General features: G+C 36.1%; 2 protein-coding genes across 2 annotated transcripts; one reads left to right on the top strand and one right to left on the bottom strand.

Annotated features, from left to right (window-relative positions):
* Positions 1-14,554: 14,554 nt before the first annotated feature.
* Positions 14,555-14,740, top strand: POX_c04438 (uncharacterized protein; the record flags this gene model as incomplete). Its single annotated transcript, XM_050113317.1, has 1 exon — positions 14,555-14,740. One exon carries the CDS (start codon positions 14,555-14,557, stop codon positions 14,738-14,740), a length of 186 nt encoding a protein of 61 aa, XP_049970873.1.
* A 9,902-nt stretch (positions 14,741-24,642) lies between these two features.
* On the bottom strand, positions 24,643-26,549 carry POX_c04437 (uncharacterized protein; the record flags this gene model as incomplete). Its single annotated transcript, XM_050113316.1, has 2 exons — positions 24,643-24,664; positions 26,341-26,549. 2 exons carry the CDS (start codon positions 26,547-26,549, stop codon positions 24,643-24,645), a joined length of 231 nt encoding a protein of 76 aa, XP_049970872.1.
* Between the last annotated feature and the right edge of the window lie 365 nt (positions 26,550-26,914).

Raw genomic sequence — 26,914 nt, 5'->3', positions numbered from 1 at the left:
ATAGCCCTTATTATGATTAAATTTGTTAAATAAGCCTATTAGCTTATAAAGATATAGCTAGAGGGTTCTTTAATTATATTATCCAAGGAATCTTTTGAATAGGAGGGTCTTTAGTTTTCTTTTGTTTGAAAGGCCCTTTTTTATAGAGTTTAATTGATCCTTATATCTAGTCGCGAGGATATTATCTATATAGATTATAACAAATATAGTATAGTCCTTGTTGTGAAGATATAGTTCGGAGGGGATTAGAGAGAGGCCTAGGCTAGATAGGTTATCTTTGAAAAGTTTATGCTAGAGGTATCCTGCTTGTCGCAATCTATAAAGCGCCTAGTTTAGTACGTATACTAGATCTTCTCCTTTTAGGCTAAATTATTTATATCTAGTTAGTTGCTTTATAAATATAATGCGGTTATTAATAGCGGTATTGAGGTAGGCTCTAATTACGTCCTACTGTTCCTTTTTCTAATTACGGATAGTAGCTATAGTAATAAATAACTTGGCCGATATCTAATAACTAGGGTATATCTTTCGTTAGGTTAGAAGTCTACGCCTAGACTTTGGCGGTTGCTATATACGACCTATCTGGCACGGAATTCTAGGATATATCCTTCGGTATCCTGTTTTATTATAGACCTATTTGCCTAGAAGGATTTTGGTACCTTTTAGGGGTTTAGTTACTAAAGTTATTGTGTTAGATAATTTAAACTTCTTTAATTAGGTCTCTTCGGCTTTAAGCTATTAATCGGCAATTAGGATTTTATAGCTTCCCTATAGGTTTAAGGGATTTTAACTATTACCGACCGTATTATCTTAGTAGCCGTGCTTGATATGCTAGGTCTAATTAAGTTATCTTTGGTAGACGTAGCGAAGTATAAACTTCCTTTCGTTCTCTCTTTATGCTCTTCCTTAACTAGTCCTTTTATAGTGTATCTAACTATTCCTTCTATAAGTTATCTCGGAGCATATCTCGCAGGCTTCTTCTTACTAGAGAGATAGAGCGTCTCCTCGCTCGTGAAATCTAGTTAATTTATCGTAATAGTGTCGATAGGGTCCGCTAATAAAGCTTGTAATATTAGGTAGCTACGGAACCTCTAAGGAATTACTACTAGAGGGGGGAGTTATAGTTAAATTATTAGGATAGTATCTTAGACTTTTTAATAGTAGGATTTAGGTTAGATTCTAGCGTAGGTAGGAATTATCCTAGTATAGTCCTTCTCTTAATTAACGGGATTAGACTATCCGGGTTCTAGCGTGAAAAAATTCCTCCCTAGTTAGGAATTAGGTCTCTAGGGATTTAGATTTCAGGATCCGGTCGAGTATTAGGGGCTCTTTTCCTCGGTTATATCGGTAAAATTTTGCGATATTAGGAAGGTTATAAAATTAGGATATTTTAGTCCTCTAGTATAGTTAGTAGTACACTTAGAGGGATTAGAGCGGGTTAGGGAAAAATTCGTCCCTCGCGTAATTCTAGGTCTTTTAGGAATTAGACTTAAGGAGGTAGAAGATTATATCCCCTTCCTCTTTCCTATTAGAGAGGTAGAATTTTTAGAGTATAGGAAGTTTATAAATTTAGATTTCTTCGTGGTATCTAGGCTTATATTAGAGTAGGTATTACGTCGGGATCTTTATAGTAGTCGTTATCCGCGCGGGTAGTCTTTTAGGTAGGCCTATTTAATCGTTTTACGGTTATATCGGTTGTCTTTTTAACATTTTAGATCTTTATATTATAGAACCTTTCTTGCATAATCTGTTTAATTCGATTATCTAGGTCTAATAGCAGTATAGATAGTTCTTCCTAAAAGTCTATATCTCTTCTATTATAACTTTTCTCTTGTATAGGTCGTAAATCCTGTATTAGTAGCTATTCTTACTATTATATCTAACTAGGTATCTAATCTATGCCCTCGGGGCTATCTTTTGTCCTTAGGTTCGTTGTTCTTTTAGAATATAGATATAGGCTTTAGAATACTAGATACGTAAAAACCCTAAATCGATTAGTTACTTCACCCTAGAGCTATTAGTATTATGCTAGTACTTATTCTATCTTTCTAAAGGAGATAATTTTTTATTTAGTTTACGGATTCGGTTTATAATATAGGTAGTAGTAACTATAGCTTTAGGCCACAAAAATACGGGAGCTTAGGGCGTAGCTACTATAAGGGTTCGGGCCCCCTATATAATAAGATATCCAGAGCTTTTAGTAATACTATTTTGTTTATAGGTATAAGGGGCGCTTATTAAGAAAGTGCAACCCTTCTGCTTAGCCTATTCTTTAAATTTAAAGAAACTTCTGTCTCTATCTATACGGATTTCGGAAGGCTAAGTGCTAGTAGAAGTAAAGATACGCTTTAGTATTTAGATTAGGATATCCGAGGCTTAGCCTTTTATCTTTATTAGAATAGCCTATCTGAACCTAGTAGCATCGTTAACTACGATTAGGACGTATAATATATTCCCGATTCTAAGGGGGGTGCATAGCTAGATATTAATATAGATAAATTCCTATAGTATCTCAGAGCGTGTCTAGTTTGTGTAGGATACGATCCTCTTGGATTTTGCAATCTTGTAAGCTTTACAATTAAAATATTCGTTACTATAGACCTCCTCCCGATTTTGTGATAGTTATTTTTGCGGTAGGCTATCTAATAACCTAGACGGTAATAGGCTACTTCTAGTAAAATTATGGCAAAGGAATATACGGTCGCTATAATTAGGGGGGCCTTCTTTTCGTACGCTATAGATAGTTTAATTGAAGTGCCTTCAGAAATAGGATACCTCGTTTCCTGTATACGTATACTATAATCTTTTGTTATTATCTAGGTTAACAAAAATATTCTCCTAGTCTTTCTAGCCTATTTTATAGTCCTTATATATTTAGGTCGTAGACAGGAGGTTAAAGTCCCTATTAGTGTATATTCGTATTATATATCAAGGGTTTTGGTGCCTTCTAGGAGGATTAATTTAATTCGAGCGATCGCTTTTCTAAGAGATTTGACAGTTCTTCTATCAGAGGTCTGTATTAATAGCTATATAGGTCACTTTGGAATTTCATAATTGCATTTCTATTAATATAAATCGAGCGTAATACACCTAAGTTAACGATCCACTTAGTAGAGGGGTTTCTTTTAATTAAGGCTATAGTAAGCTAGGGATCTAGGCGGTTAGAAGTCGAATTCTACTACTATAAGGGCGTAGTAGTACTTATCTTCTTCTTTACTAGCCTATATTACTATATTTACGCTCGTATTATTATCCGCATTACCTCCTATATTAGTATCTTCCTCTTCAAGATCCCTTCTATATAGTTAGGATTAGGGTTAGGCCCCTTTAAGGTAATCGAATTCTTGTTCCTATTATTCTTTCTAATAGAAATTAGTATTATTAGATTTTATTAGCTCTTCTAAGGATTTTGGAAGGTTTAGGTAGAATTCTAGGTATTACCCCTTCTTCTTAATTCTGTTATTATATATTATAGTCCACCCTTCTAGCGGTAGTCTATTTAGATTATCCATATTCCTCTATAGGGTATTCACCTAGATACCTTTGACAGGCTTCTAATCTAGGGTTCGCGATATAATAACTAAATAGGCGCAGTCCTTAGTAGCATAGCCTTTTCTTCCGCAAAAGAAGTAGTTACCGTTCGGGGCAACCTGATTTAGGCCTTCAGTCCATTCTTTTACCTATTCCTATAGCGATTTACCTCTCGGAGGCATATACTTCAACGGAGGTATTTATGTTTGTCTACGAGGGTTTTGAAGATTTTCCGGTTGTCGTGGTTATAACGCTCGAGAATTAGTAATTCACAATTTCTAGTTCATAGATTACCTTAGTAAAGGTTCGGAAAAGGTCTAGTGCTATAATCTTTGCAATATTTTCGTATCTGTTAGAATAATCTGCTAGTCTAGAGCAGCTACAAAGGTTAGGATATTACTTTGCAATTTATCAAGAAGTAGGGAAACGATCATACCTAGGGCAAGTTAGACTTCTTCCGTTGCTTTGGTGTAGGCACTACGAAATTTATGCACAAAATCGATTGCCGATAGGTAGTTAGCTCGGTAGGTTCGTAGAACCCTAGTCACCTTCTTTTTGCTAGGAATAAAGCTAGTAGTATAGAGGGCCTTTTTCAAGCTAATAATATTCATTAGCGAATTCGCATCGGAATCTCATAGCTTTGACTATCGCATCGATATCCTTCGAGATAGATTGTTAGAGCTATCTGTATAGCATAGGAGTATTCGACCCAAGTTTCTGCTTCGTCAGATGTTACTTTGGCCTGTCACATTTTAGGTCAACGAGGCGATAGAGTCCTTTCTTTTTAAGGATTTAGCATATATCTCTGAACCAGTCCTCGAAGTCTTCTGTTCTTTCCAACAATTCAAGTAGGTTAAGGGTAATTCTTTAGGGGCGCTAGTAAGTTAGTTCACTAGCTAGCCTCGGGATTTCAGGATAAAGAATTTGCTATAGTCCTCACGAGATATAGGGAATTCTTCAACCCCGGCCGCTTAGCCGAGATCTTCTTTAGCCATGGTTGGTATTTAGGAATATGATTAAGGTTTAGGTAAATTTAATATTTGGTGATTTGGATAGGATTTGGGATAGAATTTGGTAAGAAGGGAGGTTTATGGGGATATATGGTGTTGTTGTGTTGTGGTATAGTTTAAAGTAAGAGATATTAATGTTGTAGTGGTCCTAGCAAACATCAACAGACGCGTCTTTTCTTTTAGTAATATTGAATTTGGCTTCCACAGCCTGGTTGAATTTGTTGATTTGATGAGTTTCTGGCTTCCATAGCCTGGTTGGATTTATTGATTTGTATTTGGTGATCTGGTGATTTTGGTGATTATGGCTTCCACAGCCGAATTTGGTGAACTTGGTGATTGGAAATTTGAGAACTTGTGGTTTTCACAAATTCAGGCCTCACTATTGCGATCGGGCTCATAACCTAATAGACCTACAGGTCTACAAGGCAAGGAAGCAATCTGGAGGCGAGACAACTGGGATTGGGAAGTCTAGGGAGAAGGAGGAAGAGAGAGAGAGGGAAAACCCACGATGGGGGAAAAACCCTCAAGACACATGACCGCTGCTGGGCCTAGCAAACATCTAGAGAGGGCAAACTCTCTCACTTTACTAGGATAATTCCTATCTATACTAGAATCTAACCTAAACCTTACTATTAAAAAGTCTAAGTATCACGGCGCAAGTCATGCGTGGTAACTTAAGACGATTCACGATCGAATCGACCCCGCGTCGTCTTAGGGTAATAACCCTAAGGGCTCTGTGTAGGGCTATAGAAACTCGGTACGCAGAAACGCTATATATATATATTATAGGAACTAGTAGAGACTACTAGACCCTAAGATTTAGTCTTTAAAATTAGACCCTATAGACTTAGACTCTCTACCTAGCTAATAGGTTCTCTATCCTACGATACAGACCCCCTAATAATTACTAAATCTTCCTATTTAGCTACCTAGAGAAGAAATATCTATACCGACGACCTATTAACGATCCGCCTATCTTATAGTAGCGGAACGATCCTAACGAGTTAGTAAGAGACTTAGATAACCCTCTAGTAAGCTTAGCCTAACCCCTTAGGACCTAGAAGATAGGTCTAGCTACCAGGTACGGTCTCCCGAATAGGCCGGACTAAACGAATAAAATACCCTCGATCGCCTCCTAGCGCGGATCTAGTAACTCGAATATAAAGCTATAATTCGGCGACAAGATACCCCTAAACTATAACCTGCGCCTCCTCCTCCCTATCGACCCTAAGGCGTAGAGATCAAAATTAATAATATCTCGTACTAACTAAGCTCTATATTAATCTTAGAGTAATATATCTAGTAGCTTAATAAACTAGAGTATATCTTCGAAGTAAATCCTAACTAATACGTAAGTAATTTATATAAGATTCCTATTAGATTCTTTATATTAGAACTAACCTAACGGGCCTAGTAGATAAATTATAAGAAGACCGAGTTTATAGCCTAACGACCTACCTAGGATAATTTTATTGACTAGATACTCGAATTTATCCGGGGTAGTCGATTTACTAAGGCTAATATTACGGAAAAATACTATAGCGCTTATTAGCTCGAGGACTAAGACCTACGCGCGTTTTATAACTACCTCTAATCTATCGAAAATTATATAAATATTTAGGAGAAAGAGCGTACTCTTAGCTACTATATAAAGCTACGTCTAGTCCTTAAAAATAAACTTAAAGTATTATACTAGAACGACCTCCTAAAGAATCGTACCGATATAGTTTCGGCCGCGATTCGTATATAGGATAGCTAAGATATAGAATACTAGAACCCTCCTCTACCTAGGATAAACCCGAGGAAGCGAAACCGGAAAGACTAGGATTAAAAGAGATAATAGGAAAATACTAAGAAGTACCGACCCTCTTTCCGCGGGTAGGAGACTACGAACCCTAATCGAAATACTCTTGTCTTACCCTATTATTAGTTTTACAGAAATAGGGACCTAACCTCGGTTATCTATTACGCGTATAGGAAAAAGGGATATTTTACTCCTAACTATCCCTAGATAAGACCGGGCTAAGGGCGTCTAAATACGCGTATTAGCGAAATTACCGCTAATAATAGAACTATAGAAGACTAGGGAAACGCTAGCGAGTCGGAGTAAACTCTATAACCCCGACTTAATAGCTACTCGTAGAGATCCTCCTAATAGTTAAGACTATTATACGTATTAATATTACTACCCTTAAAATTAGCCTAGATACTAGCGCGAGTATAAGTATTATTAACTACGATCTTATAAAATCTTATAAACTATAGTAAGCTACCCTCTAGATACCCGAGCTCCGCGACTTCTAGGATTAATATAGTAACGCTAAGGGGGCTTTCCGTATCCTAAATATAGTAACTAATTAATAGGGAATTATAAAGACCTAGATAGTAGAGTATTATACTATTAACTAAAAAACAGGACCCCCTATACTACTAGGGATACCTAGTTTATATATATAGGGAATCGTTATCGATATAGATACATATTATTAGTACTTCGGGGTTAACTACCGAAACCTCGATTTACTTACCCCCTATTAATTCGCGAGACGCACGCGTAATAAGGTATATATCTTTATAGTAGTACCCTATTAGATCAACCTAGAGATAGACCTTAATACTCTCGATAATCCGCTCTTTGATAGCTCGCTCCCGCCTACTAGTATCAGAGAGAACCCTGAAAGGACTATAAATTATATAGTGAAGAGGGGAATACTCACGGCAGTCTGATCTTACTAGATAGGTCGAGTCATAGAGGACTAAACCAAACCTATAAAGCACGCAAGTCCTGGAATCCTCCAAGTAATCGTGAGATCCGATGTCAGGTACTAAAGGCAGGAATCAAAAAGAGTGTAATATTCAAGTGTAAGGAATCGACTATAAAGACTGTCCTGAATCCTCCGTCTAAACTATTAATTAAGTATGATAATAATGCCGGATCCCGTAAGCTAGGTCCTAGATAACCTTCCTCGCGGTAAGGCTCTTAGGTATCTCCTACTACTAAATATCCGCCTTTAAGTATATAACCGAATCCCCTACTATATAACCCCCCCCTATAATTTACCGTCCCTTAGTTAATTTCCCGTATCCCTCGATAGTAACGTTAGATCTCCTAAAGACCCTTAGGCTAACTTATTAGGCTACACAAAATTTAGCAAAACCGATAGGCCCTTCTCCTTTCGCAGAAAATAAGAGTATACGCTAAATTACTACCGTTCGGCCTTTATCGTTATCTAAAATATAGTAGGTAGGCCTATCTCGCCTAGTCGCGCTACTCCTAGATTAATCTATGCGCTCGTTACTAATTCCGGCTAAAAAGAACGTCTAATTCTTCGATAACTATAGGGGAATCCTATCTTTCGCGACTAATTAGCGTATCTCGATCGGACTTAATTCTAGTAACCGAATTAATATAGAAAAAGGATACGTAAGCCGACTACTATATTTCTAACTAGACTACCCGGAAGGAGTCTATTTAGGTAACGAAAAATCGCGATAATAAGCCGAAAGTTAGACTAAGTACCTAATTTAGGACTATCTAGGGTCTTATAATCTTCCCTAATACTAAAACTAGGGCAAAACCGTTCGCTAAAGATAAGTCGCTAGTCCTATTAATCTATAAGGAAGGTATAGCTTCGAAATACGTATATCTCCCTATTTATAGATAACTTTTTCCTAGGAGAGACTAAATTTCTCCTTATCTTCTGCGTCTATATATAGCCGATATCTTATAGATTAAACTATCTTTCTAGTAACTAATCGCGTAGATTCTGCTACTACTCGGCGAGGTAGTTTTGTATCCTAAGTAGTATTTTAGTATAATTTCGTAGGTTCTTATCCGTTAAAGAAACCGTCCCCTAGATTATATTCGCTATTCGTTAGGATACAAGGAGATCTATTATATTAATATTAAGATAGCGGAAAGTAGTCTGTTACTAGGGTATATACTCTTCGCGTAGTAAGGAAACGAAATTAGCCGATATTAATAATCCGGTCGTAGTAGAATATAGAGTAGGTAGTAGGTATAGTCGCCTATACTAGTTACTAGATACTATACTATACGTTTTTAGCCTATCTAACCCTTAGTATATACTTTCGCGATTAGTAATACTAGTTATATATTAAATTCCTCCTCGATTATATCTATTAGACCGCGAGGATAATAGCTATCCTAATCGTTATAGCTATACAAAAATTAGTACTACACGCTTCCGTTAACGTTCTAATCCCTCTCTATTTTCTTCCTAAAACTTAGTAGAACCCTTCTAAAATAGCGAAAACTTATATCCTAAAAAGTCAGATACTATATCTTCTCGAAATTCGATACTAAAGGTTTTCGTATCTTAGGAGGGAATCGAAAGTAGCTCCTAAGTTCTTTTCTAGAGGATAGTTTAAACTAAACCTTAAATTCCTTCTTAGCCCTATCCTAGTTACAGCCGGGCGTAAAGATATCGCAAGCGTTATACTAGAGTCCCGTAATCACTATTAGTGTAAATATATAAAAATATACTAGCTAAGTTATATACCCTTTAAATCGAATCAGGGCTGATTTCGGTCGTATTTTCGCGGATAGACCTACTAATAAGCCGAAAAATTACTAGCGCTTCGCGCTTACTTTTAGTATCTAATTTCGTCTTCGGAACTACTTTAGCTAGCCTAGAAGTATCTATCTTGTATCGTAGGGTACTAACTTTAATAAACCTTACGATATCTTCGGTTTCTTAGTAGGCTCCGTTAATAGTTCTGATTCCTACGATCGTTTATTTATCGTTATTATTATCGCTTAGTTCCGGGCTCGTTTGCGCGGTTAGATTTCTTCTAGAAGAAATTCGGCTTCCTTCTAGATCTAGGTTTTGCGATTAGATTTCTTCTATAGAAGAAATTTAGCTTTTATCCTTATCTAGAGCTAGGCTCTGATCCTTATCTACCTTATCAAAATTCGCGGTATCCGATAATATTCGTATATAAATCTATCTTTATTAATCGATAGATAGTATTTTAATAACCGTTCTAGCGTTAGTTCCGTTAAATCTAGCGATTTATAGGCGTTATTAAGATTACTTATATAACTTCTTTAGCTCTTCGGATCCCCCGCCTATATATTCCTTTCTTAAGTCGTTAGAGAATAGCGTTATTAACTCGGAGCTATATCTCTTCGAAACTAATCCCGCTCCTTACTAGTTTACTAACCTTTTCGGCGAAAGTTTTCGTTCGGACTCTAATTATAATCTTTTTAGCGTCCCTATTCTAAGCTTATAGCGCTACGTATATTACTTACTAGATATAGTTCTTGTTATATTCGCGACGATTAATTACTTCTCTTGCTACTATCTAGCTATCCTAAAATCTTCCTAAGTCTTATATCCCTTCAAAATTCGCTATCCTTTATAAAGGTATAGAGTTCGATCGCGACCGAGTCTAAAAATACCTATCCTTTTTCGTAAATCTTATATAGATAGAGCTTTGCTATCTTATAGACCTAGTCCGTAGGTAGCGTACGTAATTCTTCGATAATCTTAGCAGGGGAAGTAATTTATATTAAACGATTACTTAGCATCGAAGGTATAATATTAAGATATTAGCTTACGGCGGATATCGTAGCCTAGTCCGTTATATTAAATTCTTCCGCAGAAGAAATTCGCAGAGTTTAACGTATCGTTATAGGTCGATATCTTCTGCAGAAGAAATTTATAGTACTTAGCGAAAATTATTATAATTTAAGCTCTCTCCGGAGACTTCCCTCCCCTCCTAAAAATCTTGCTATCCCTAGCAATTCCTTTTCTATTACCTTTTAAAAAGTCTTAAAAACTACTAAATTTCTAAATAAAGACAAAATTTAGCAAATCTAATAAATTTAATCTACTTCTAAGAGAAATTAACAAAAATATAAAAAATCCGAAATATTCGTATTAAATAGACTAATTAATACACTACCTTTTTAACAAAGAAAAATATCGAATTAAATTAACCCTATCCCTCTCGCGGCCGTCCTCTTCTGCGCCTTTGCGTAGTAGGTAGTAATCCGTTCTTAGCCTTAATTCTTTTATCCTTATCTAAATTTCTTTTATCCTAGAGCGCCTAGTAATAAAATCTTTTTAGCCTACTACTATTAATACTAGCGCTTACCTTATTTATCTATCGGTATAGGGTGCCGTCTAATTCTTTAATTTCGTATACGCTATTTTTAGATCTTTTCTGATTCGATACGGCCCTATCTATCTAAATCGGAGCTTATTTCTAGACGTTATATCGTCTCTAACCTAGTATTATAGAGAAGGACTAAATCTTTTTCTTTTAGGGGCGTAATTCGCAGGTTTCTGCGAGTCGTAATATTCTTTATTCTAAGCTCTTAGCCTCTGTAGCCGTATTATCGTATCAGAGATATCCTAGTCTCGTCTTTTAATTTATTCGGCTCGTAATAATTAGATCTGCGCGTGTCTCTACCTTTTCCTAGGGTAGTATCGACTAGGTAGGTATATCTAATTCTACTAGTAAGATAGTTATCTATAAACAAATCGGAAGGGTGATACTAGTATACGTATACAAAGTCGCTCTGTTAGCAAGTATCGCGGCTAGCTTTTAGGACTATTTTAGTTTAATACCTTCTGATAGTTTATACCTATTCGTTATTTTAGATAAGGCGTCTTTTAGAGTTCGTATTACTCTCTTAATCGCCCTATTCGCCTAGGTTATATACCGAAATTAAAATAGTATCGACGCGGTAATTTCAAAAAATTTCGTATTTCCGAACGTATTTTAGGACTAAAATTAATAATAATCTCCTAAGGCACCCTATACCTATAGATAATATCCTCCTAAACGAATCCGGTAGCGCTTTTACTATCTACCTTCTAGAGAATCCTTGCTTCTAGCTACCTACTAGCTAAATCTCTTACTTAGATAACTCCTTTTTAACCTTCCTCGTTAGGTAGCGGGGTAGTATTAATATACTATTTCTCCTAGATTCGTATAGTCTTACGCTTCCTATAGGTTTATATAGTCTAATAGGATTACGCGCCTAGTATTCGAAGTATACGCGAATTTCGTAGTCTTATTATATATTCCTAACTAATAGTACCGCGTAGCTAATAGGTTATAAGTAGCTTCGCGGCCTTTATAGCCTAATTCTTTATATAAGCGCTATAGCGTCTCTTTTCGTATCCTAGTATCGTCTAAAACCCTTCGTATAATAGATCTCTGCTATACCCTCTATAAAATAGATATCGATCTTAGACAAATTTAAAGCCTTTTTCTTGAACGTACTAAATTTACTAAGATATCTTAGCGGGCCTACGTAGTATCGTTAAGAACCTTGTAATTTTCTAAGATTCTTCTGAATAAATCTATCTAGAATTTCTGTACGATATTTATTTCTTCTACAGAAGAAATCTCTAAGAATAGGAATTTTAATAGAAACTATAGTTTCTACGGGAAACCGTAACGCGAAGATAAGAGATTTTAGCTACGATAAATTTATTAATATCTCTCTCCTTTTCTTACTCTTCTATTTCTTTAGGCGTAGCGGGCTTCCTAGATAGGCTATTAGCGGTACTATTTTTCGTCCTAGGAATATACTTTATATCAAAATCGAAGAGCGAATCTAAGTAAGCTATCGCGTTACTAAGGCCCTAGGTAAGTCTAAAGCTAGTCGATTTAACTACGTAACTAGTATATTAGTATTAGTTTCTAATATAAACCTTACCCTGTATAGCTAATACCGTAGCTTTTTAAATACCTTTATTACTCCTCGATATTCTAATTTTCTAGTATCGTATATTTGCTCTAATTTAGACTAAACCCCTAACTCGTATATATACTTATCGTACCCCTTCTCTTTTCTATATCAAAACTACCCTATCCTATTTTTAACGCGTCTACTATAAGCGTTAGGTCTAAAGATTCTAGCTATAATCGACTAGTATAACCGCCGGAAAACTATATAGTATCTCCTTAATCTTCTTAAAGGTATTCTATTTATTATTACCCTAATCGAATATCGTATCCTTCCGTAAATCGTATATATACGGCGCTATAATATACTAAAAATCCTTTACTAGAATTCGAAAGTAGACTATAAGACTAATAAAAGAGCGTACCTTATCGCGATTAATAGGGACTAGCTAGTCGGCTAACTTAGAAATTTTCCGCTTATTAGGTCTGCGCCTATTAGAATCGTATACCTAGCCTATAATTTTAAGGCCGGATATTATAAGTTACGATTTTTCTGCAGAAACTCTCGCTCCGTAAGTTCTAAAAGGTATAGGGTCTTATCTAGATTTTGTATATATTCTAAGACAAACCTCCTAATCCCTAGTCTTATAAACTCGTTATTATACTAGGTCTTAGGTCCTTTAACCGGAATATTATCTATAAAAGGTTTAGTAATATACAGAATATTAGCTAGGATCTATATAACTACTCTTTAGAATTACGGTACAGAATTCGAAGCCCCTTATAATAATATAGTCTGCCTTAGCAAACCGATCGGGGTCTAAATCGCTATTATATTTCGATCGCGACTATCTAGAGTTATCTAGTTATACCCGGAAAATAGATAATAGATAATATTACTATACCTAAAAATTCTTTAACGAATTCGTCCGTATTAGGGGTATATTCGTATCTATACTATTACTTTATTAATATATATTATAGCGTTTACTATACGATATTTTCTATTCTTCTTACGTACTAAAACTAAGGATTTCGGTAGGGACTATCGTAATATTCTAGGACCCCTTTTTATAATCTTTCCTATAATATCTCTTTAACTATACCTTTTAGCGCTAGCGGGATTCGAAATCTAGGATACTACTAGGCCTATATAAATCGTCTTAATATATTATAGCGGTATTACTTCGGAAAATCAAAGATATATAGGACTAATCCTACGCAAAATAACCTTCTCTTTTAAATAGTATCTCGCGTAATAATCCTCTTTCCTTTAGCAGAAGATCCTTTCTAATTAATATTTTCTACTCCCTTTTAGGTATTAGACGCGTACCTCTTATAATCGTAGAGATCCGCGGTATTAGTAGATTATTAAATTTACTTTTAATATTAGACGCGCGATATTTAGTAAAGTATTTCTTTTCGCAGATTTCCTTCTAATTCGTATAACTAGTTAGTACTAATCTATCGTTTTTAGTCGCGTTAACTAGTTTAATCTTATCCGCTACTCTCTTAAACAAAGTATAAACTAGTATATCTATACCTATAGGACTAAGGCTCGGATTTATAGTTAAAAGATACCTTAGTCATAGAAATCTTATAGCAATATCCTACGGCTACCTACACGAAATCTTATAGCCGTAGCTAAATCTTAATTTATCTAAAATTTTTAATATCTTTCCTTCTCTTATATTTTTAAATATTTTTAGTACTTTTATAGCGTTTTTAGAGGGTACTATTGAGAGAGTTTGCCCTCTCCAGATGTTTGCTAGGTCCAGCAGCAGTCATGTGCCTTGAGGGTTTTTCTCCCGCTCATGGGTTTTCCCTCTCTCTCTCTTCTTCCCTCTCTCTAGACTTCCCAATCCCAGTTGTCTCGCCTCCAGATTGCTTCCTTGCCTTGTAGACCTGTAGGTCTATCAGGTTATGAGCCCGATCGCAATAGTGAGGCCTGAATTTGTGAAAACCGCAAGTTCTCAAATTTTCAATCACTAAACCCATCAAATTCGGCTGTGGAAGCCATAATCACCAAATCACCAAATTCAAATTCAAATCATCAAACCTAATACAAATTCAACAAACTCAACCAGGCTGTGGAAGCCAGAAATTCACCTAATACAACACAATCAACCAGGCTGTGGAAGCCAAATCCAATATTAACAAAAGAAAGACGCGTCTGTTGATGTTTGTTAGGACCACCACAACATCAACATCTCTCACTTCAAACCCTACCACAACACACCAACAACAACACCACATATCCCCCACAAACCTCCCTTCTTACCAAATTCCATCCCCAAATCCTATCCAAACCACTCAAATCATCAAATTTACACTAGATACCAACCATGGCTGAAGAAGACCTCGGCCAAGCGGCCGGTGTTGAGGAATTCCCTGCATCTCGCGAGGATTACAGCAACTTCTTCACCCTGAAATCCCAAGGCCAGCCAGTGAACCAACTTACTGGTGCCCCTAAAGAATTCACCCTAAATTCGCTGGACATGCTGGAAAGAACAGAAGACTTTGAGGATTAGTTCAGAGATGCATGCCAAATCCTTAAAAAGAAAGGACTCTATCGCCTCGTTGACCCAAAATGCGACAGACCTAAGGTTACATCTGCCGAAGCAGAGACATGGGTCGAACACTCCCATGCCATACAAATGTGGCTTCAACAATCTGTTTCGAAGGAGATCGATGCAATGGTCAAGGCTATGAGATTCCGATGCGAATTCGCTGATGAATATGTTATTAGCTTGAAAAAGGCCCTCTATACCACCGGCTTCATTCCTAGCAAAAAAAAGGTAACTAGGGTTCTACGAACCTACCGGGCTAACTACCTATCGGCGATCGATTTTGTGCATGAATTTCGCAGTGCCTACACCAAAGCAACAGAAGAAGTCCGACTTGCCCCAGGCATGATCGTTTCCCTACTTCTGGATAAATTACAAAGTGACATCCCAACCTTTGTAGCTGCTAGATTAGCAGACTATTCTAATAGATACGAAAATATCGCAAAAATTACCGCCCTAGACCTTTTTCGAACCTTCACGGAGGTAATTCATGAGCTTGAAATCGTTAGTTACCAATTCTTAACCCTTACAGCTACTACAGTTACTAGGCCCCTACGCTCCCCACCAATTTCGCTATTATCCTCACTATCTTCCTTATCCTTATCCTTATCAACTAAGTATGAATACCTACCATTCAAATATATGCCCCCGAGAGGTAAATCGCCATAGGAATGGGCAAAAGAATAGACTGAAGGCCTAAATCAGATCGCTCCGAACGGCAATTGTTCCTTTTGTGGAAGGAAGGGCTATACGACTGAGGACTACGCCCATTTAGTTATTACTTCACGAACCGCAAAGTGGAAACCCGTCAAAGGTATTTGGGTGTATGCCCCGTGGAGGAACATGGATAATCCAAATAGATCCCCGCCGAATGGTTGGACCACAATATACAACAACAGGATCAAGAAAACCAATGGCTAGGATTAAAATTAGCCAAAACTAATTTCTGTTGGAAAGAATGATGGGAACAAAAATTCGATCACCTCAAAGGGATCCCAATCCCAATCCCAATCCCAATCCTAATCCCAATCCCAATCCCAATCCCAATCCCAATCCCAATCCCAACCATACAGAAGGAACCTTGAAGAAGAAGATCATGCGGGCGCAAATATGGTAATGCAATTTGATGAAGAAGAAGATGAATACTACGCCCTAACGGTAGTAGAATTTGACTGTGCCGATACGACCTTAATTAAAAGAAACCCTTCTACTGAGCAGACTGTGCAAGAAAGACTCTATGATATGAAGATCCAAAATGCCAAAAAGACAACCGACATAACCGTGAAACGATCAAATGGGCCTAACCAAAATACTACCCGCGCGGATGACGGCTAACATGAAAATCCCGACCGTAATACCTATTCTAATATGAGCCTAGATACCCAAGAAAAAACCCAAATCTCACAAACTTCCTATGCTCTAAAAATTCCGCTTGTGTAACAGAAAGAAGGACAAGGACTTGATCTTCTACCCCCTCAAGTCTAATTTCCAAAAGACCCAGAATTGCGCGAAGGACGAATTTTTCCCTAACCCGCTCCAAACCCTCCAAGTATGCTACTAACCATACCAGAGGACCAAAATATCCTAATTTTACAACCCTCCTAATATCACAAAATTCTACTAATACAACCGAAAAAAAGAGCGGCTAATACTCGACCGGATCCTGAAATTCAAATCCTAAGAGACCTAATTCCGAACCAGCAAGGGATTTTTTCACGTTGGAAACAACGGATCAGAACTTATCAAACCAAGCCAAACAGGATCTTTCAAGATTACCGTGCCAAATTATTGTATATGAGAGATCCTAACTAACCCTTTCCTTTCCCTATTTATTATGTCACACCACTATGTATGTTATTATTCACATTGCTGCTGGTCCTAGGGGGGGTGTAAGAGAGTTTGCCCTCTCCAGATGTTTGCTAGGTCCAGTAGCAGTCATGTGCCTTGAGGGTTTTTCTCCCGCTCATGGGTTTTCCCTCTCTCTCTCTTCTTCCCTCTCTCTAGACTTCCCAATCCCAGTTGTCTCGCCTCCAGATTGCTTCCTTGCCTTGTAGACCTGTAGGTCTATCAACTATCAAAACGTATAGTAAATTATAGCCTATTTTTAGTATCGGTATCTTATTTATTATACTAGAAGTATCGCTAATTAGGCTTCCGGATATCCTAAAAAATCTACTTCCGTATTCGTAGGTTCTGCAAAATCTTCGGGCTATAGCTAATACTCCTAGACCGAAGTTTTCTTACTCGGAGAATATATCTTAAAGACTAACTTCCTAGTCCGGTCTTCCGAAAAGACCGCTATTTTAACAGAGCTGAGAGAGTTTGCCCTCTCTAGATGTTTGCTAGGCCTAGCAGGGTTATGTATCTTAAGGGTTTTTCCCCCATCGTGGGTTTTCCCTCTCTCTCTCTTCTTCCTTCTCCCTAGACTTCCTAATCCCAGTTGTCTCGCCTCCAGATTGCTTCCTTACCTTGTAGACCTGTAGGTCTATTAGGTTATAAGCCCGATCGCAATAGTAAGGCCTGAATTTGTGAAAACTATAAGTTCTCAAATTTCCAATCACCAAGTTTACTAAATTCGGCTGTGGAAGCTATAATTACCAAAATCACCAGATTACTAAATACAAATCAACAAATCTAACTAGGCTGTGGAAGCCAGAAACTATTAATTAACAAATTAACTAGGCTATAGAAGCCAAATTCAATTACAAAAGAAAAGACGCGTCTGTTAATATTTGCTAGGACTACTATAATATTAATATCTCTTACTTCAAACCACACCACAACACAACAACACTATATATCCCCACAAACCTCCCTTCTTACCAAATTCTATCCCAAATCCTATCTAAATCACCTAAATCATCAAATTTACCTAAACCTTAATCATATTCCTAAATACAACTATAGCTAAAGAAGATCTCGGCTAAGCGGCCGGGGTTAAAGAATTCCCTGTATCTCGTAAGGACTATAGCAAATTCTTTACCCTAAAATCCCGAGGCTAGCTAGTGAACTAACTTACTAGCGCCCCTAAAGAATTTACCCTTAACCTACTTAAATTATTAGAAAGAACAGAAGACTTCGAGGACTAGTTCAGAGATATATACTAAATCCTTAAAAAGAAAGGACTCTATCGCCTCGTTAACCCAAAATGTGATAGGCCTAAAGTAATATCTAACGAAGCAGAAACTTAGGTCGAATACTCCTATACTATACAGATATAGCTCTAATAATCTATCTCGAAGGATATCGATGCGATAGTCAAAGCTATAAGATTCCGATGCGAATTCGCTAATAAATATATTATTAGCTTAAAAAAGGCCCTCTATACTACTAGCTTTATTCCTAGCAAAAAGAAGGTAACTAGGGTTCTACGAACCTACCGAGCTAACTACCTATAGCAATCGATTTTTATATAAATTTCGTAGTACCTATACTAAAGCAACGGAAGAAGTCTAACTTACCCTAGGTATGATCGTTTCCCTACTTCTTGATGAATTGTAAAGTAATATCCTAACCTTTGTAGCTACTAGACTAGCAGATTATTCTAATAGATACGAAAATATTACAAAGATTATAGTACTAGACCTTTTCCGAACCTTACTAAGGTAATCTATAAACTAGAAATTATAAATTACTAATTCTCGAGCGTTATAACCACGATAACCGGAAAATCTTCAAAACCCTCGTTAGATAAATATAAATACCTCCGTTAAAGTATATACCTCCGAGAGGTAAATCGCTATAGGAATAGGAAAAGAATAGACTAAAGGCCTAAATCAGGTTACCCCGAACGGTAACTACTTCTTTTACGGAAGAAAAGGCATACTACTAAGGACTACGCCTATTTAGTTATTATATCGCGAACCCTAGATTAGAAGCCTATAAAGGTATCTAGGTAAATACCCTATAGAGGAATATAGACAATCTAAATAGACTACCGCTAGAAGGGTAGACTATAATATAATAACAGAATTAAGAAGAAAGGGGTAATACCTAGAATTCTACCTAAACCTTCAAAATCCTTAGAAGAGCTAACAAAATCTAATAATACTAATTTCTATTAGAAAGAATAATAGGAACAAGAATTCGATTACCTTAAAGGGGGCCTAACCCTAATCCTAACTATATAGAAGGGATCTTAAAGAGGAAGATACTAATACAGGAGGCAATACGGATAATAATACGAGCGCAAATATAGTAATATAGGCTAGTAAAGAAGAAGATAAGTACTACTACGCCCTTATAGTAGTAGAATTCGACTTCGCGACCGCCTAGATCCCTAGCTTACTATAGCCTTAATCAAAAGAAACCCCTCTACTAAGTAGATCGTTAACTTAGGTATATCACGCTCGATTTGTATTAATAGAAATGCAATTATGAAATTCCAAAGTGACCTATATAGCTATTAATACAGACCTCTAATAGAAGAACTATTAAATCTCTTAGAAAAGCGATCGCTCGAATTAAATTAATCCTCCTAGAAGGCACTAAAACCCTTAATATATAATACGAATATATACTAATAGGTAACTTTAACCTCCTATCCACGACCTAAATATATAAGGACTATAAAATAGGCTAGAAAGACTAGGAGAATATTTTTTAACCTAGATAATAAACAAAAGATTATAGTATACGTATACAGGAAAAGGTATCCTATTTCTAAAGGCTACTTAATTAAACTATCTATAGCGTACGAAAAGAAGGCCCCCCTAATTATAGCGACCGTATATTCCTTTACTATAATTTTACTAGAAGTAGCCTATTACCGTCTAGGTTATATTAGATAGCCTACCGCAAAAATTAACTATCACAAAATCGGTGAGGAGGTCTATAGTAACGAATATTTTAATTATAAAGCTTACAAGATTACAAAATCCAAGAGGATCGTATCCTATATAAACAGACACGCTCTAAGATACTATAGGAATTTATCTATATTAATATCTAGCTATGTACCCCCCTTAGAATCGGGAATATATACGTCCTAATCGTAGTTAACGATGCTACTAGGTTTAGATAGGCTATTCTAATAAAGATAAAAGGCTAAGCCTCGGATATCCTAATCTAAATACTAAAGCGTATCTTTACTTCTACTAGCACTTAGCCTTCCGAAATCCGTATAGATAGAGACAGAAGTTTCTTCAAATTAAAGAATAGGCTAAGCAGAAGGGTTGTACTTTCTTAATAAGCGCCCCTTATACCTATAAACAAAATAGTATTACTAAAAGCTCTAGATATCTTATTATATAGGGGGCCCGAACCCTTATAGTAGCTACGCCCTAAGCTGTATTTTTGTAGCCTAAAGCTATAGTTACTACTACCTATATTATAAACCGAATCCGTAAACTAAATAAAAAATTGTCCCCTTTAGAAAGATAGAATAAGTACTAGTATAATACTAATAGCTCTAGGGTAAAGTAACTAATCGATTTAGGGTTTTTACGTATCTAGTATTCTAAAGCCTATATCTATATTCTAAAAGAATAACGAACCTAAGGACAAAAGATACCCCGAGGGTATAGATTAGATACCTAGTTAGATATAATAGTAAGAATAGCTACTAATATAGGATTTACGACCTATAAGAGAAAAGTTATAATCAGAAGAGATATAGACTTTTAGGAAGAACTATCTACACTGCTATTAGACCTAGATAATCGAATTAAACAGATTATACAAGAAAGGTTCTATAATATAAAGATCTAAAATATCAAAAAGACAACCGATATAACCGTAAAACGATTAAATAGGCCTACCTAAAAGACTACCCGCGCGGATAACGACTACTATAAAGATCCCGACCGTAATACCTACTCTAATATAAGCCTAGATACCTACGAAGAAATCTAAATTTTATAAACTTCCTATACTCTAAAAATTCTACCTCTCTAATAGGAAAGAGGAAGGGGATATAATCTTCTACCTCCTTAAGTCTAATTCCTAAAAGACCTAGAATTACGCGAGGACGAATTTTTCCCTAACCCGCTCTAATCCCTCTAAGTATACTACTAACTATACTAGAGGACTAAAATATCCTAATTTTATAACCTTCCTAATATCGCAAAATTTTACCGATATAACTAAGGAAAAGAGCCCCTAATACTCGACCGGATCCTAAAATCTAAATCCCTAGAGACCTAATTCCTAACTAGGAGGAATTTTTTCACGCTAGAACCCGGATAGTCTAATCCGTTAATTAAGAGAAGGACTATACTAGATAATTCCTACCTACGCAGAATCTAACCTAAATCCTACTATTAAAAAGTCTAAGATACTATCCTAATTAATTTAACTATAACTCCCCCCTCTAGTAGTAATTCCTTAGAGGTTCCGTAGCTACCTAATATTACAAGCTTTATTAGCGGACCCTATCGACACTATTACGATAAATTAACTAGATTTCACGAGCGACTAGAGACGCTCTATCTCTCTAGTAAGAAGAAGCCTGCGGAGATATACTCCGAGATAACTTATAGAAGGAATAGTAGATACTACTATAAAAGGACTAGTTAAGGAAGAGCATAAAGAGAGAACGAAAGGAAGTTTATGCTTCGCTACGTCTACTAAAGATAACTTAATTAGACCTAGTATATTAAGCATAGCTACTAAGATAATACGGTCAATATTAAAATCCCTTAAACCTATAGGGAAGCTATAAAATCCTAATTCGCCGATTAATAGCTTAAAGCCGAAGAGACCTAATTAAAGAAGTTTAAATTATCTAATATAATGACTTTAGTAACTAAACCCCTAAAAGGTACCAAAATCCTTCTAGGCAAATAGGTCTATGACATCAAACAGGATACTGAAGGATATGTCCTAGAATTCCGCGCCAGATGGGTCTTGTCTTAGATGTATCGGCCAAGTTATTTATTACTATGGCTGCTATCCGCAATTAGAAAAAGGAACAGTAGGACGTAATTAGAGCCTACCTCAATACTGCTATTAACAACCGTATTATATTTATAAAGTAACTAACTAGATATAAATAATTTAGCCTAAAAGGAGAAGATCTGGCATACGTACTAAACCAGGCGCTTTATAGATTGCGACAAGCAGGATATCTCTAGCATAAACTTTTCAAAGATAACCTATCTAGCCTAGGCCTCTCTCTAATCCCCTCCGAACTATATATCTTCACTAACAAGGACTATACTATATTTTGTTATAATCTATATAGATAATATCCTCGCGACTAGATATAAGGATTAATTAAACTCTATAAAAAAGGGCCTTTTAAATAAAAGAAAACTAAAGACCCTCCTATTTAAAAGATTCCTTAGATATAATATAATTAAAGAACCCTCTAGCTATATCTTTATAAGCTAATAGGCTTATTTAACAGATTTAATCTATAATAAGGGCTATAAAAATTATAATCCTTCGCTAATTCTAATAAATCCCTCTTAGAAAATCCCCTATCTAAATAATCTAATAGAGGATAACGTATTCGATTAGGGTGCCTATGCTAAAATAATAGGAAAGATCGGTTAGCTCTTAATCAAAATACGCCCGGATATTATAGCGACCGTGTCTAAACTATAGCGCCGTAACGCACACCCGAGAAAAGATAATATAGTAGCGTACAAAGTTTTGTTATAATACCTTATAGGCACTATAAATTTAGGAATCCTATTTAGAAAAGAACCTTTAAAGGGTCTAGAAGGATTTATCGACTTATTATACGCTAATATAGAGGATAGAAAATCTACCGAAGTATATATTTAGTTCTTTACTAGTACCCTAATCTTATAGAGCTCAAAAAGACAAGATATCGTAGTAGCCTTATCGACTATAGCCGAATACTATACCCTTACGACTATAGCGAAAGAGGGACTTTACCTTACTAAAATTGCTACTAACCTTTTACTTATGCCCCTATTAAACCAAGATAAAGAATTCGACAAAAATATCCTAATTACCCTATTTTGTGATTCCGATAATACTATTACGACCGTTATAAACCCTAAAGTTAGCCCAAAATTATCCTAGATTAGCACGAGATACTATTTAATCAGAGACCTTATTAAAAAGAACCTTATCTAACTAACCAATATCCCGAGCAAGGATAATACCGCTAATATGCTTACTAAAACTAAGCCCAATAGGATTTTTCAAAATAATCGTACCAGATTATTGCGCATAAGAGATCCTAACTAACCCTCCCCTTCTAAATTTTATTATGTTATACTACTATATATATTATTATTTATATTGCTGCTGGTCCTAGGGGGGGTGTGAGAGAGTTTGCCCTCTCTAGATATTTGCTAGGCCTAGTAGCGGTCATGTATCTTGAGGGTTTTTCCCTATCGTGGGTTTTCCCTCTCTCTCTCTTCTTCCTTCTCCCTAGACTTCCCAATCCCAGTTGTCTCGCCTCCAGATTGCTTCCTTGCCTTGTAGAACTGTAGGTCTATCAAGAGCTATTAATTTTCTCTGTAGTAGAAGCTATTATATCGCGTAACTAGATTCGTCCTAGAAGAACCTCTGCTATATAATCCTTTATAATTATATAGTAAGAGTATATTATAATATCGCTAATTAAAATAGGCAAGCCTTCCGTAACTCCGTAAAAGGGACGCGTTCGGCTATTAACAGGCACTATATATAGCTTTAGATCTTTTCGAATATCAAGGTTTAATATACGTGCTATTTCTAGGGAAATAAGATTAACTAATAATCCCTAATTAATCGTAGCTTCAAGCTTATACCTATATATATATACCTTTATACGCAAGAGCCCTCTAGTATATTCCTTAAACATACCCGGATTTCGCGGTACAGAGATTCGCACCGATCTCCTAAGATCCTATACCCGCGCGGTTACTTTATCTACTTTTATAACTCGCTAAGTAGTAGCGAAGTATACAGGCGTAGTAGTATTCGTAGTATTCGTAGTATTTATAGTATTCGTAGTAACTATAGGCACCGAAGGTTCGAAGGAATTCGTAATATTTCTGACTTAGCTACGTAGTTACGGTAATATAAATATTAGATTACCTAGTATAATTATAGGCGATATAGGAATAGCTAGCAATTTTCTAGCAATTTCTTCCTTATATTAGGTAGTAGTATCCGCGGAAGATTTTAGGCGCTTTTAGATAGGTATCGAAAATCTTATATCTTGACTAGCTCTCTAGGTCTAACTATCCTAGTCTTAGATTTCTTCTGCAGAAGAATCTCGCGGCTAACTATTTAGTTAGCGCTCCTATTCCTACCTATAAATTTCTTCTGTAGAAGAAATTCGCAAAGAGGCTAGTGCTATATCCGCTATTATATTATCTTTATTAATAGTCGCTAGATAGTATCTGCTCGGTCGTATACTACGCACTTTCGTATAATTTTTAGACTAGTTAGAGCGCTTACGACTAGCTAGTTATCTATTAATAGCGAAGACTTCTCCTTTATATATTTCGTCTTCTCTTCCTTCTAATCCTTCGAAATTAGCGTCTTTTCTAAGGGAAATCCCTACTAAATCTACCTAAGTAGTATAAATTTACAGAGTATAGTAAGAATAGACCCCTAAATATAATTAAGGCGTAGTAATAGTAGAGATAGCGTTAACGCTTACGCGTTAATTCTTCTACTACTAGTACTAGTCAGGAACTATATCCTTCTAAAATTAGTTACCTCTCTTGCGCGCCTCTAGTCTATTCTTACTAACCCTTCCGAGTACTACCTAATTTAGTTTATTCTAGTAGTATAGTCCTTTATTTTATATACTTAGATAGACAGGATAACTAGTTACCCGATACCCTTTATTCCTATATTAGTAGTAACTATTAGATATCTGTCTTATAGGTATATAAATAGGGTTATTTCGGTTATTATTTTTCGCGATTAGGTACTAAACTAAGACTCTCTATTTATCGGTAGCCTTCTGCTAGTCTTTAATAACCTTTAGTATATTTACCGATAGACTATTAAAAGCTTTCGTTAAACTTTCTAAATCCTGTCCTCTTAGAGAGCTCGTATTCTTAATCGCAGAATCTCTATTTTTCGGAGTATCTATTATTTTCCGTCTCTTATACGATTTTTCTCTAGAATCCGCGTAGACCTAGATTCCTTTCTCGGGTACTACGTAGCCTATCGCGAGATTATAATCCTTCTAGTCCTAATTTAGATCCCTAGTAGCTTTTTCGATCTAATCGAAAGAGATCTATCTTTTGCTCCTAGAAGGATAATTAATATTAATTTTCTCCTTCTTAATTAATTTCGATCTTAACTTTTCGGGTAGTCCTTTAATAAACTAAGTATATCGTTCTAAATCGCTAATATCTCCTCTCTTTACTAGGTATAATAAAACAGATAAAAAGGTAGTTAAATATATATAAAAGTCGTCTTATTCGATACGATTTCTGCAGAAGCTCTATAACTAGGTATAAGTATAGGTAGCCTATAGGCTATTAGTATTACGATACTAATTTTTGAAGTCCTAGAAAAACTCTTCCTTGTTCTTCGCTTACTAGTTAGTATTCGCCTTAACCTATATACGCTATAGCTAACCGTAGTAATCTAGAAGGATCTCTAAAATTCGCGCGTTATTTCTTATATTATAGCGCTTATATATACGTTTAAAACTATCTAAGAATTCTGATATATTTCTGCCTTCGAATCGTAGCGTACTAGGGGTCCCTAGCTTAGGTATAGTCCTAACTATATATCGCAAAGTTTATATCTCCGAATTAGGCGTATAAACTTATATTAGTATTAGCGAAGGAGCTAGTCTTAGCGGTAGCGGTGGCGGTAGCTATACTCTCTCGCTAAACCCTTTAGGCAATCCTTTAGCAGACTTAGAAGGAGCTCGATCGCTAGGATTATAATAGGTATCGAAAGAGGTTATATTCGTAGGTATATCTAAAGATATTCTGTAGTCGTTTAGTTATTTAGATTACGATAATTACTTTAGCTTTATAGGCTCTATCTAGTCCGGATATTTTTAGGGTTTTTTAGGTATAATAGTATCTAGAGGGATATAGCAAGATTCGCAAGGTAATTAACTCTTTAAATTTAACGAAGTCGTAAAATTAGTAGCTAGTCTAGATAGTAGCGTAGTTCCTAATTCTTTTCGATTTTTCTTCTAGTTTCGTACTCTCTTCTTATAGCCGTTCCTTTCTTTTTTATCGCTTTTCGTCGTCTGTTTAGTAAACGTTTTTCTCGTGTTTTCTTCTATAGAAGAATTTTTTAACTACCGTTTTAGTATAGCATTCTCTTCTAGTAAGATCTTTGTATTAGCCGCCTATAGAAACCTTTCTAAAGCGATAAACTAACTCTATATAAAGTTCGGATAGACTAAGTTTATCTATTAATATAATTAGTCCGGAGATATTTTTAGTAATCGAATTAATATCTCTCGATCCTCTTAGTATCGATCGGCTAATAATCCGCGAATAAGCTAGGTATACCGGTCGAACAAAGGCATAGTATTAGCCGTAAGACCCTTAGTAGGAGCAGCCCCCTATATATAGCTAAAAGTCGCGTATTTAGCTATAATATAAGGTATTAGTTTCGAATAATAGTCTTAATTTCTCTTAATTTTCGTCAGGGTTAAACGCGTTACCTACTTTTTCTGCAGAAAAGCGCTAAAATTGTTAATTATAGCGGTAGTCGTAATAGTAGCGGTCGTAGCGGTCGTAGTAGTCGTTCTAGTCGTCTCAGTCTTAGCAGTCTTAGTAGCAATCTTAGTAGCAATCTTAGCAGCAATCCTAGTAGCAATCTTAGTAGTAATCTCAGTAGCAATCTTAGTAGTAATCTTAGTAGCAGATCCTTTCATAATCGTATCGTAGGAATAGTATAGTCCTCTATCTTAGCTACCTTTATTGCAAAACCCCTGCGTTAGTTACTAATAAAGAGGGGAATACTTACGGCAGTCTGATCTCACTAGACAGGTCGAGTCATAGAGGGACTAAACCAAACCTATAAAGCACGCAAGTCCTAGAATCCTCCAAGGTAATCGTAAGATCCGATATTAGGTACTAAAGGCAGGAATCAAAAAGAGTGTGATATTGCAAGTGTAAGGAATCTGACTATAAAGACTGTCCTGAATCCTCCGTCCAAACTGTTAATCAAGTATAATAATGATACCGGATCCCGTAAGCTAGGTCCTAGATAACCTTCCTCGACAGTAAGGCTCTTAGG

The sequence above is a fragment of the Penicillium oxalicum genome, chromosome III (genome assembly GCF_001723175.1).
Source record: "Penicillium oxalicum strain HP7-1 chromosome III, whole genome shotgun sequence".
Lineage (NCBI taxonomy): Eukaryota > Fungi > Ascomycota > Eurotiomycetes > Eurotiales > Aspergillaceae > Penicillium > Penicillium oxalicum.
The sequence above is the reverse complement of the archived record's forward strand: the minus strand, read 5'-3'. Positions and strand labels throughout refer to the sequence as shown.